Source organism: Rana temporaria, chromosome 6, assembly GCF_905171775.1.
Source record: "Rana temporaria chromosome 6, aRanTem1.1, whole genome shotgun sequence".
NCBI lineage: Eukaryota > Metazoa > Chordata > Amphibia > Anura > Ranidae > Rana > Rana temporaria.
Window position 1 is genome coordinate 208,333,222 of NC_053494.1, and position 13,735 is coordinate 208,346,956.

The window sequence follows — 13,735 nt, forward strand, 5'->3', positions numbered from 1 at the left end:
TCTCTTAAGGTGTTTGTAAACCTCAGGCATGAAATATGAACAAAGCACATCCCTCTATAGTGCTATTTCTGTCCACTGCCTTTGCCACCATCATGAATCACTGGGGTGGATTCAGAAAGCAATTGCGCCTGCGTAACCATAGTTATGGAGCGCAATTGCTTACTTGCGCCGGCGTATCGAATGCTCATGATTCAGGAACCTCGATACGCCGACGGCAGCCTAAGATATGACTGGCATAAGGCTCCTTATGCCGTCGTATAGTAGGCTGCATTCTTGCGCAGGCCGCTAGGTGGCGTTCCCGTAGTGGTCAGCGTAGAGTATGCAAATTGCATACTAACGCCGATTCACAACCGTACGCGCGCCCTGCGTACGCAGTTTACGTCGTTTGCGTTCGTCGGGTTCCGCGTAAGGCTGCTCATGCTATTAGCAGGCGCAGCCAATGCTAAGTATACCCGTCGTTCCCGCGTCGCGAAATTTGAAAATTACGTCGTTTGCGTAAGTGAATCGTGAATGGCGCTGGACGCCATTCACGTTCACTTAGAAGCAAATGACGTCCTTGCGACGCCATTTACCGCAATGCACGTCGGGAAAGTTTCCAGACGGAGCATGCGCACTACGCTCGGCGCGGGAACGCGCCTAATTTAAATGATCCATGCCCCCTACGGGATCATTTAAATTACGCGCGCTTACCCCGGGCAGTTTTCCGGAGCGCTCACGCAAATTACGGAGCTACCTCCGTGAATCAAGCGTAGCGCAGGTAATTTACGGAGGCGCATCGGCAAAACGGTACGCTGCGCCTCCGTAAGAAAAGCACAAAGCTACCTGAATCTACCCCACTTCTGACAAGTTTTCCTGATACCAAGAGAAAAAAGGTGACAGGGGAGGGAGCTCCAGCTGATTGACAGTCTCAGCTGTGTGCTGTGTGGAGGGGGTGTGTCCCTGCCCTCCAATCTCAGAGCTCTCCTCGCTGATGTAACGTCAGCTCTCCATCCCCTGCTTTTCAGAGTTGAGAGATACTGTGTAAATTTTGCACTTTTAACCACTTAAGACCCGGACCTTTAGGCAGCTAAAGGACCCGGCCAGTTTTTGCGATTCGGCACTGCGTCGCTTTAACAGACAATTGCGCGGTCGTGCGACGTGGCTCCCAAACAAAATTGGCGTCCTTTTTTTCCCCACAAATAGATCTTTCAATATTTTTTACTTTTTTCTATAATAAATATCCCCCAAAAATATATAAAAAACATATTTTTTTCCTCAGTTTAGGCCGATACGTATTCTTCTACCTATTTTTGGTAAAAAAAATCGCAATAAGCGCTTATCGATTGGTTTGCGCAAAAGTTATAGCGTTTACAAAATAGGGGATAGTTTTATTGCATTTTTATTAATTATTTATTTTTTACTACTAATGGCGGCGATCAGCGATTTTTTTCGTGACTGCGTCATTATGGCGGACACTTCGGACAATTTTGACACATTTTTGGGACCATTGTCATTTTCACAGCAAAAAATGAATTAAAAATGCATTGTTTACTGTGAAAATGACAGTTGCAGTTTGGGAGTTAACCACAAGGGGGCGCTGAAGGGGTTATGTGTGACCTCATACGTGTTCCTAACTGTAGGGGGGTGTGGCTGTAGGTGTGACGTCATCGATTGTGTTTCCCTATATAAGGGAACATACGATCGACAGCGCCACAGTGAAGAACGGGGAAGCTGTGTTTACATAAATGTCTCCCCGTTCTTCAGCTCTGGGGACTGATCGCGGGACTCCAGTGGCGATCGGGTCTGCGAGTCCCGCGACCACGGTCACGAAGCTTCGGACCGGGTCACGTGCACGCGCCCGCAGCGCACGTGCGCAACGCCACAGCTGGGCTTAAGGAGCCACGTACATGTACGTGGATGTGCCCAGCCGTGCCATTCTGCCGACGTATATCGGCGTGAAGGGGTCCTTAAGTGGTTAATGAATGTCCTCTTTCACATGGGGAGTATCAATGCATACCCCATGTGAGGGCCGTGTTTACCCGCACAGGGATGCGCAGGTGTTCCCACCAGTGGCGGACGCTCATCAGGGGCACAAGGGTGCCGCCCCCCCTAATCCATGCACCTGGCCCCTAATCTACATGCAGGGCGTCGGACGCATAGATTTCTATGGATGCATTAATGGGCCCTGGTGAGGCTACATTTGATGGGCTATGGTGGGCTGCATTAATGGGCCCTGGTGAGGCTGCATTTGATGGGTGCTGGTGAGGCTGCATTAATGGCCGTTGGTGAGGCTGCATTTGATGGGCGCTGGTGTGGCTGCATTTGATGGGCGCTGTATCAGCAGATACTCCGACGCAAGTCGAATCTAAGCCCGTCGTATGTTTAAGTGAATTCTCAAAGAGATACACTTAAACATGCCTAAGATACGACGGCCAGCGCCGTTGTATCTTAGGGTGCAATATTTACGCTGGCCACTAGGTGGCGCTTCCATTGCGGTTGGCGTAGAATATGCAAATGACTAGTTACTCCGATTCACGAACGTACGCTTGCCCGTCGTAGTGATTTTACGTTGTTTCCGTACGAGATACGCAGCGTAAAGATAAACATGCCCCCTAGGTGGCGTACTCAATGTTAAGTATGGCCGTCGTTCCCACGTCGCAATTTGAAAATTTTACGTTGTTTGCGTAAGTCGTCCGTGAATGGCGCTGTTTGACGCCATTTACGTTAACGTCTAAACCAATGACGTACTTGCGACGTCATTTCGCGCAATGCACGGCGGGAAAATTCGAATCGGAGCACGCGCAGTACGATCGGCGCGGGAACGCGCCTAATTTAAATGATCCACGCCCCCTACATGGATCATTTGAATTAGGCGGGCTTGCGCCGGTGGACTTTACGCTACGCCGCCGCAAGTTTACAGGCAAGTGCTTTGTGATTCAAGCACTTGCCCGTAAAACTTGCGGCGGTGTAATGTAAAGGAGATACGTTACACGCCGCCGCAGTTCTACGAGAATCTGGCCCATTGTGATTACCGTGTGTGTGGCGGGAACGGGAATCTTCTCATCCAGGTAGGTTCTCTCGCTGTCCTCATTGGCCCTTTGAATAGTTCCGTATCCCCCATTCCTCCGCGAGTCTAAAAAGAACAAAAATTATTATTATTTCTTTTTTCACATTGGCCTTAAAGTGCTTCTAAATCCAACCCCCCAGCGCAAATCTTTGCTAGTTGCTTTAAATAATAAAAATGAATGAAATAGAGGCCCGGATTCAGAGATAATTTACGCTGGCGTATCCATAGATACGCGGCGTAAATTCAAATCTGCGCCGGCGTATCTTCTTTCTGTATTCAGAAAGCGCCGACATTAGCCTAAGATCCGACTGGCGTAAGTCTCTTACGCCGTCGTATCTTAGGGTGCATTCTCACGCTGGCCGCTAGGTGGCGCTCCCGTCGTTTTCAGCGTAGAGTATGCAAATTACCTAGTTACGCCGATTCACAAACGTACGTGCGCCCGGCGGTAGTTTTTTACGCCGTTTGCGTAAGTAGTTTTCGTCATAACGTTGCTCCTGCTATTAGGTGGCGCAGCCAATGTTAAGTATGGACGTCGTTCCCGCTTCAAAATTTGAATTTTTTACGTCGTTTGCGTAAGTCGTTTGCGAATAGGGCTGGACGTAATTTACGTTCACGTCGAAACCACTACGCCGTTGCGGCGTACTCGGGAGCAATGCACACTGGGATATGTACACGGACGGCGCATGCGCCGTTCGTACAAAACGTCAATCGCGTCAGGTCATCATCGATTTACATAAAACACGCCCCCTTCCACATTTGAATTCCGCGCGCTTACGCCGGCCCCATTTACGCTACGCCGCCGCAACTTACGGAGCAAGTGCTTTGTGAATACTGCACTTGCTCCTGTAAGTTGCGTCGGCGTAGCGTAAATACAATACGCTGCGCCGCCGTAACTTAAAGCGTAGCTACGTGAATCTAGCCCAGAGTTTTTAGGTTTGTGGTACACAGATGCAGTGAAGATATAATTCTGTATAATAATAACTTTTAGCATTACAATCTTTGACCAACTAATGAAACAGCAAAGCACAATCACCGCACAGCAGGTATAGACTTGTGTCGTGATCACTCTGTCGGGATCTCTGTACCTTGATGTTCGCTGGAAAGGTCAGGCAGATCGCATTCCTGGAAGCATTCGCACATACAAGTTTTCCTCCATGTTCTGTATATGAATTTCCCGAGAATGGCCTGAACACGTATGTAAGATGAACAATAGATTCCCTCATGCCGCGTACACGCGATAATTTTTCAGCATGAAAAAAAACGTAGGGCTAGATTCACGTAGGGGGACGCAAGTTTGTGCGGGCGTAGCGTATCCTATTTACGCTAATCCTCCGCAACTTAGACGGGCAAGTGCAGTATTCACAAAGCACTTGCTCCGTAAGTTGCGGCGGCGTAGCGTAAATCTGCCGGCGTAAGCGCAACAAATTCAAATTGTCAAGAGGTGGGCGTGTTTTATGCAAATAAAACATGACCCCACGTCAATGACGTTTCTCACGAACGGCGCATGCGCCGTCCGTGAAAGTATCCCAGTGCGCATGCTCCAAATTACGCTGCAAATTGTCAATGCTATCGACGTGAACGTAACTTACGCAAAGCCCTATTCGCGAACGACATACGTAAACGACGAAAAATTCGACGCTGGCCCGACGTCCATACTTAACATTGGTTGCTCCTCATATAGCAGGAGCAACGTTACGCCGGAAAAAGCCTTACGCAAACGACGTAAAAAAATTCCGCCGGGCGCACGTACGTTTCTGAATCGGCGTATCCAGCGCATTTGCATATTCTACGCTGAAATCGACGGAAGCGCCACCTAGCGGCCAGCGTAAATATGCAACTAAGATACGACAGCGTAAGAGATATACGCCAGTCGGATCTTAGCCTAATTTCGTCGTATCTTGCTTTCTGAATACAGAAAGAAGATACGCCGGCTCAGCTTTGAATTTACGTGGCGTATCAATAGATACGCCGGCGTAAATTCTTGCCCTAAGGCCCAAGTTCACATATAATTACGTTGCTCCTGGGCAGCGTAACGTATGTGATTTACGTTACACCGCCGCAGGTTTACAGCGTCAGTGCCTGATTCTCAGAACACTTACCTGTAAACTTGCGGCGGTGTATCGTAAAAGCGCTCGGCGCAAGCCCACCCAATTCAAATGGGGCGGGCACCATTTAAATTAGGCGCGTTCCCGCGCCGAGCGTACCCGCGCCGAGCGTACTGCGTATGCTCCGTCGGGTAAATTACCCGACGTGCATTGCGCTAAATGACGTCGCACCGACGTCATTTGCTTAGACGTTAACGTAAATGGTGTCCAGCGCCATTCACGGACGTCTTACGCAAACGACGTAGATCTTTTAAATTTCGACGCGGGAACGACGGCCATACTTAACATTGGCTGCGCCTCATAGACCCAGGGGCAACGGCTACAGAAACGTCGTAAATTCTCTGCGTCGAGCGCGCGTACGTTCGGGAATCGTCGTAATTTGGTAATTTACATAAGCGACGGGGAAAACGACGTCGGCGACACCTAGCGGCGGGAAAAAAAATTGCATTTAAGATCTGACAGCGTAAGAGCCTTACGCCTGTCAGATCTAATGGATATCTATGCGTAACTGATTCTAAGAATCAGTCGCATAGATACCCGGGGCCAGATTAGGACTTACGACGGCGCAAATGGTGTTTTTAAAAACGTCATTTAAAATGATGGTGTGTGGGCTGCACATTGTTTTTCAGTTTCTGAAAAACGACAAAAAAAAATATTCGAACATGCTGCATTTTTTAACGTCGCTTTAAAAAAATGTTGTTTTTCAGGTTGTAAAAAATGATCGTGTGTGGGCTAAAACGACGTTTTAAACCCGCGCACGCTCAGAAGCAAGTTGTGAGACGGGAGCGCTCGTTCTGGTAAAACTAGCGTTCATAATAGAGTAAGCACATTCATCACGCTGTAACATACAGAAAAGCGCGAATCGTCTTTTACTAACACGGAATCGGCTAAAGCAGCCCCAAGGGTGGCGCCATCCATGGAACTTCCCCTTTAGAGTGCCGTCATACGTGTTGTACGTCACCGCGCTTTGTTCATCATTTTTCAAAAACGATGGTGTGTGGGCAACGTCGTTTTTAATGATGAAGTTGGAAAAACGTCGTTTTTTTGGACATGCTGAAAAACAACGTTTTCTTTAATGCCGAAAAATGATGGTGTGTACGCGGCAGTACTGTTAGCAAATAAGCAAACAAGGAACCACATGTCACATTTCTCCCACACAAAACTCTATCAGGTGACGCTTACAACATCGGCGAGAAAAACAGCCGACTAATACAAATATGTGGCGTCATCCTAACCACAGGCCTAGGAATTGCTGCAACTCAATCTGTGTTATCAGTTATTTTTTGTTATTACGTAAAGTAATGCTCTATCTGGCCAATAGTCTGAGGACACCTGGCCAGTGACCATCACACTTGAGCTCGGTGGGCATTCCATTCCAAAACCGTGGCCATTAATTACTTAAGACCCGGACCTTTAGGCCCTGTACACACGAGGAGGCATGTCCGATGAAAACGGTCCGCGGACCGTTTTCATCGGACATGTCTCCTGGGAGCTTTTGGTCTGATGTGTGTACATACCATCAGACTAAAATCCCCGCGGACAGAGAACGCGGTGACGTAGAAGACACTGACGTTCTCAAACACGGAAGGTCAATGCTTCCACGCATGCATCGAATCAATTCGACGCATGCGCGGGAATTCGGGACGCTGGTTACACGTCATTACCAGCGAACATGTCCGATTAGGTGTACTAACCATCGGACATGTCCGACGGACATGTTTCCAGCGGACAAGTTTCTTAGAAACTTTTGTCCGCTGGAAACCTGTCCGCACACACGGTCGGACATGTCCGCGGACCAGTTTCAGCGTACATGTTCGACCGTGTGTACGCGGCCTTAGGCAGCTAAATGCCCAGGCCAGGTTTTGCGATTCGGCACTGTGTCGCTTTAACTGACAATTGCGCGGTCGTGCGACGTGGCTCCCAAACAAAATTTACGTCTTTTTTTCCCCACAAATAGAGCTTTCTTTTGGTGGTATTTGATCACCTCTGCGGTTTTTATTTTTTGCGCTATAAACAAAAATAGAGCGAAAATTTTCTATTATCTGTAATATTTTTTACTTTTTGCTATAATAAATATCCCCCAAAAATATATATATATAAAAAAAAAAAAATTTTCCTCAGTTTAGGCCGATACGTATTCTTCTACATATTTAAAAAAAAAAAAATCGCAATAAGCATTTATTGATTGGTTTGCGCAAAAGTTATAGGGGTATATCCACGTACAGCGGCGCATTATTGCGCCGGGCGTAGCGTATCTAAGATACTCTACGCCGCCGTAACTTACCTTTTTTTTTCGAATCCTCAAAGAATTCGCGCCGTAAGTTACGGCGGCGTAGTGTATCTTTGGCGGCGTAATGGCGTGGCATTCAAATCTCTGTGATGGGGGCGTGTTTTATGTTAATACGTCGTGACCTGACGTAAACAATGTTTTTTTTAACTGCGCATGTCCGTGGGGGTAACCCAGTGCGTATGCTCGAAATTAACCGGGAACAAGCCAATGCTTCCGACGGTGATGTCATTCTACGCAAATCCCTATTCGCGAATGACTTACGCAAACGATGTAAAAATTCTAATTTCTACGCGGGAAGAACGGCCATACTTAACATTGAGTACGCCTCATAACAGTAGCTTTAACTATACGTCGGAAAAAGCCGAACGCAAACGACGTAAAAAAATGCGCCTGGCCGGACATACGTTCGTGGATCGCCGTAACTAGCTAATTTGTATACTCGACGCGTAATTCGACGGAAACGCCACCTAGCGGCCGCCAAAAAATTGCATCTTAGATCCGACGGCGTACTAAGACTTACGCCTGTCGGATCGATCCGAGATGCCGTCGTATCTTGTTTTGTGGATATCAATAGATACGCCGGCGTAATTCTTTTGTGGATCTGCCCCATAGCGTTGGCTGCTGGGAGAGGTGATGTATAGCTACGTGCTCTCGCCCAGCAGAGCCGACCTGCCACCATATAACTGCGGCGGCTGGTCCGCAAGCAGTTAATGTCAATTGAAAGGTTTATCGGTCATTACGTGATGGCGCTATCATTTGCTCTCAAGGCCGAATGTTTGGTTTTCGAAAAATGGGTTTGGCCGATTTTTCGTATAAAATAAAAACCGCAGAGGTGATCAAATACCACCAAAAGAAAGCTCTACTTGTGGAAAAAAAAGGACGTCAATTTTGTTTGGGAGCCACGTCGCACGACCGCGCAATTGTCTGTTAAAGCGACGCAGTGCCGAATTGTAAAAACGCCTTTGGGCATTTAGCAGCATATTGGTCCGGGGCCTAAGTGGTTAAAGTAACGCAGTGCCGTATCGCAAAAAAAAAATGGCTTGGTCACGAAGGGGGGTAAGTCTTCTGGAGCGGAAGTGGTTAATCTGTTTGAAAAAAGACACAAGTCCATCCAGTTCAACCAATATAAAATAAAAACACACACAAATAGAAAACCTCCATATATACAATTCTATAATCTCAGTTGATCCAGAGAAAAACAAAAAAAAAAAAATATATAAAATATACATTATTTATAATATATAAAATATACATTATTAATAATATATAAAATATACGTTATTTATAATATATAAAATATACGTTATTTATAATATATAAAATATACATTATTTATAATATATAAAATATACATTATATATAATATATAAAATATACATTATTTATAATATATAAAATATACATTATTAATAATATTTAAAATATACATTATTAATAATATTTAAAATATACATTATATATAATATATAAAATATACATTATTTATAATATATAAAATATACATTATTTATAATATATAAAATATACATTATTTATAATATATAAAATATACATTATTTATAATATTTAAAATATACATTATTAATAATATTTAAAATATACATTATTTATAATATTTAAAATATACATTATTTATAATATTTAAAATATACATTATTTATAATATATAAAATATACATTATTAATATTTAAAATATACATTATATATAATATATAAAATATACATTATTTATAATATATAAAATATACATTATTTATAATATATAAAATATACATTATATGTAATATATAAAATATACATTATATGTAATATATAAAATATACATTATTTATAATATATAAAATATACATTATTAGTAATATTTAAAATATACATTATATATAATATATAAAATATACATTATTTATAATATATAAAATATACATTATTTATAATATATAAAATATACATTATATGTAATATATAAAATATACATTATTTATAATATATAAAATATACATTATTAGTAATATTTAAAATATACATTATTAATAATATTTAAAATATAAATTATTTATAATATATAAAATATACATTATTTATAATATTTAAAATATACATTATATATAATATATAAAATATACATTATTTATAATATATAAAATATACATTATTTATAATATATAAAATATACATTATTAATAATATTTAAAATATACATTATATATAATATATAAAATATACATTATTTATAATATTTAAAATATACATTATTTATAATATATAAAATATACATTATTAATAATATTTAAAATATACATTATATATAATATATAAAATATACATTATTTATAATATATAAAATATACATTATTTATAATATATAAAATATACATTATTTATAATATATAAAATATACATTATTAATAATATTTAAAATATACATTATTAATAATATTTAAAATATACATTATTTATAATATATAAAATATACATTATTTATAATATTTAAAATATACATTATATATAATATATAAAATATACATTATTTATAATATATAAAATATACATTATTTATAATATATAAAATATACATTATTAATAATATTTAAAATATACATTATATATAATATATAAAATATACATTATTTATAATATATAAAATATACATTATTTATAATATATAAAATATACATTATTAATAATATTTAAAATATACATTATTTATAATATATAAAATATACATTATTTATAATATATAAAATATACATTATATATAATATATAAAAAAAAATATCACTCCAGCTGACACTTTTAAATCAGTTACAGCAACAGGTTTACTTTTCCTTTAGGTGATAAAAGTTTTCCATAAATGAATAAATGCTGAACATTATAAGCACCCCTGTCAGTATAAATGGTTTGTCTCAATCCTCTAACTGCCATTTTTGGCAGTTTGGTCTGGAAGTTGAAAACTAAAAAAAACTTACTGGCAGGATCAACAGGTAATAAAAGCTGCTGGGTATTGTAGTTCTAAGAAGTTTTTTCTCTGTTATTAAAGAAATGTATGTTCTGTTTTCTGCTATGAGCATTAAAAGAAAGATTTAATGCAAGATATGAAGTCTCCTGTCTGAAATATAATTACATTGTATACAATGGGGTCAGCCTACACTCAGCATCCCCGGACAGTGAGAAGAACGGCGCCCCCACCTGCATCATTCTGAGCCATCCTCGGTGTCAGCCGGGCAGGTCAGCCGGGCAGGTCAGCCAGCGGGCGGTAGAAGGGTAATCTGTGCTGCTGTCTGCCAAGTCTTGTCCCTTTCGGGGTGGAGGAATTTCCCTTTGTGACTGCTGCAGAGCGCTCAGTTCATTTCTCTGCACTGTACTTCCCCTTTCGGTGTAATATCTATTCCGACACCCAACCCCATTCAGAGGATGAAACTGAAAGTCACAACTGAGACCCTTCCACATGGCGGAGATCTGCAGCAAGAAAGGAAGGCGCAGGAAATAAAATCCCACCAGCAGTTTACAAATGATAAAGAATAAAAAAAAAAGACAGTTGGGCAGTATATAAAGATATAAAAAGATATATAAAGATATAAAGATATACAGCCCAACTGTCTTTTTTTTTTTTTTTTGGTCAGTTGTCCCTCTTTGTGGTCTGATGTATGGAGTCTGGACCTCCATAAAAATCTGTTGGCTACCAAATGTGGACTCCGACTTTTATCCAACCGCTATGTAGCGCTCGCCGGCTCTACGATTCTCTCCAGGCTCCTTTTCCGGATTGGTGAGACAGCAGCCAGGCTCACAGCAACAGTCACTCTTCTGGCTCAATGAGCAGTCTAGGTCGGGGCTCTCCAAACTTTCCAAACAAAGGGTCAGTTTAGTGGAGGGTGACCAGACATCCCCGGTCTCCGGGGACAGTCCCCGGATTGAGGACACTGTCCCTGGACCAAGTCTGTCCCCGGATTGAGGACACTGTCCCTGGAACAAGTCTGTCCCCGGTTTTGTCCCCTGATTGAGGACACTGTCCCTAAACCAAGTCTGTCCCCGGATTGAGGACACTGTCCCCGGACCAAGTCTGTCCCCTGTTTTGTCCCCTGATTGAGGACACTGTCCCCGGACCAAGTCTGTCCCCTGTTTTGTCCCCTGATTGAGGACACTGTCCCTAAACTAAGTCTGTCCCTGGATTGCCTGGATTGAGGACACTGTCCCCGGACCAAGTCTGTCCCCAGATTAAGCACACTGTCCCCGGACCAAGTCTGGCCCCAGTTTTGTCCCCTGATTGAGGACACTGTCCCTGGACCAAGTCTGGCCCCCGGTTTTGTCCCCTGATTGAGGACACTGTCCCTGGACCAAGTCTGGCCCCCGGTTTTGTCTCCTGATTGAGGACACTGTCCCTAAACCAAGTCTGTTCCCGGATTGAGGACACTGTCCCCGGACGAAGTCTGTCGCCGGTTTTGTCCCCTGATTGAGGACACTGTCCCTAAACCAAGTCTGTCCCCAGATTGAGGACACTGTCCCCGGACCAAGTCTGTCCCCGGATTGAGGACACTGTCCCCAGACCAAGTCTTTCCCCTGATTAAGGACACTGTCCCCAGACCAAGTCTGTCCCCAGTTTTGTCCCCTGACCGAGGACACTGTTCCTGGACCAAGTCTGTCCCCGGATTGAGGACACTGCCCCCGAACCAAGTCTGTCGCCGGTTTTGTCCCCTGATTGAGGACACTGTCCCCTGTTTTGTCCCCGGATTGAGGACACTGTCCCCAGACCAAGTCTGTCCCCTGTTTTGTCCCCGGATTGAGGACACTGTCCCTAAACCAAGTCTGTCCCCAGATTGAGGACACTGTCCCCGGACCAAGTCTGTCCCCGGATTGAGGACACTGTCCCCGGACCAAGTTTGTCCCCTGTTTTGTCCCCGGATTAAGGACACTGTCCCCGGACCAAGTCTGTGGCCGGTTTTGTCCCTGGATTGGATTTGAATAGGGGCTGGGGCAATTTCAAAGACAGTCAGTGCAGAATAAAATAAAAAATCTGAATTACACACCCCCGCTCCGCTGTGGCTACTAGCTTAGGGGGGTTGTATTTTTTCCATTATCTGGGCCCCTTTCTGATGATCATGTGCTGGTCGGAGCGGAGGGAATATTTCTTCAGTTTCGGGTGCATGCCCATTCAGCTTCCCTCGCATGTTCTGACTTGGCTCAAGTCCCTGCCAGCCGCCTCCCTGCTTTTCTCCTTGCCTTCCCTGGCGGAGTGATCTTCCTCCGCTCCCCATCCGGTAGTAGGGGGCCCGGAGAGTAAGACTTGAGAGGCTGTGAGGTGGGCGGCGGCAAAGGACAGAGTGTCGCTGATTGCCGCCATTACTAGTAAAAAAAAAATATGTCCCCGGATTTCATTAAAAAAATCTGGTCATCTTAGTTTTGTGTCCTTCAGGGGGGCCGGACTGTGGCCAGTGGGAGTAGAAATTGCCCCATCATTGGTGTCAGCGGGAGGAATTGTGCCCCTTTGTTGGTGTCATTGGCAGGGATAGTGCCCCATCATTGGTATCAGTGGGAGGAATAGTGTCCCATCATTGGTGTCAGTGGGGGGAATAGTGCCCCGTCATTGGTATCAATTGGAAAAATTGTGCCCCATCGTTGGTGTCATTGGAAGGAATAGCTCTCCTTCATTGGTGTTAGTGGGAGGAATAGTGCCCCATCGTTGGAGTTACTTACAGGTATCGCAGCTCTGGCGCTGTGATTGGCCAGAGCCGCGATTACGTCATTCCGAATATTCGTATTTCCGAATTTCCAATTTTTTTTATTTCTGAAATTTCGTATTTCCGAAAACTCGAAAATGTAAAAAATAAAAAAAATTCGGAGTTTCAAAAATTAAAAAAATCGGAATTTTTGGCAATTCAGAATTTTTTAATTTTCGCATTTTCGATATTTTTAATTTTCGCATTTACGAATTTTGGAATTTTTAAATTTTCCAATTTTCTAAATTCAGAATTTTCGATTTTTTTAATTTTCGCATTTTCAGAAATTCATTTTTTCCGTTTTCGTTTTATTCGTTTTTTGCTTTTTCGGAAATTAAAAAAAAATTCGGAATTCCGAATTTTCGAATTTCCGAAAAAAGCAAAAATAAAATGTGAATTTTTTTTTTCAAACTTCCCGAATTTCCAAAAAAAAAAGAATAAATTTTGATATTTTTTTTTCAAATTTCCTGAATTTCCGAAAAAAAGCAAAAAAAAGAATAAAATGTGATTTTTTTTTTCAAATTTCCTGATTTTCCCGAAAAAAAGCAAAAAAAACGAATGAAACAAAAACGTAAAAAAAAA

General features: G+C 42.2%; 1 protein-coding gene across 1 annotated transcript in view; it reads right to left on the reverse strand.

Annotated features, from left to right (window-relative positions):
• Positions 1–10,807, reverse strand: part of SLC11A1 (solute carrier family 11 member 1) — a 48,803-nt gene extending 37,996 nt beyond the window's left edge. The window contains exons 1-2 of the mRNA XM_040358188.1: positions 10,629–10,807; positions 3,012–3,112 (exon numbers count right to left, since the gene is read on the reverse strand). Coding sequence (XP_040214122.1) covers positions 3,012–3,112; positions 10,629–10,647 — 120 coding nt within the window. The 5' untranslated portion in view covers positions 10,648–10,807. The remainder of the gene's footprint in view (positions 1–3,011; positions 3,113–10,628) is intronic.
• Between the last annotated feature and the right edge of the window lie 2,928 nt (positions 10,808–13,735).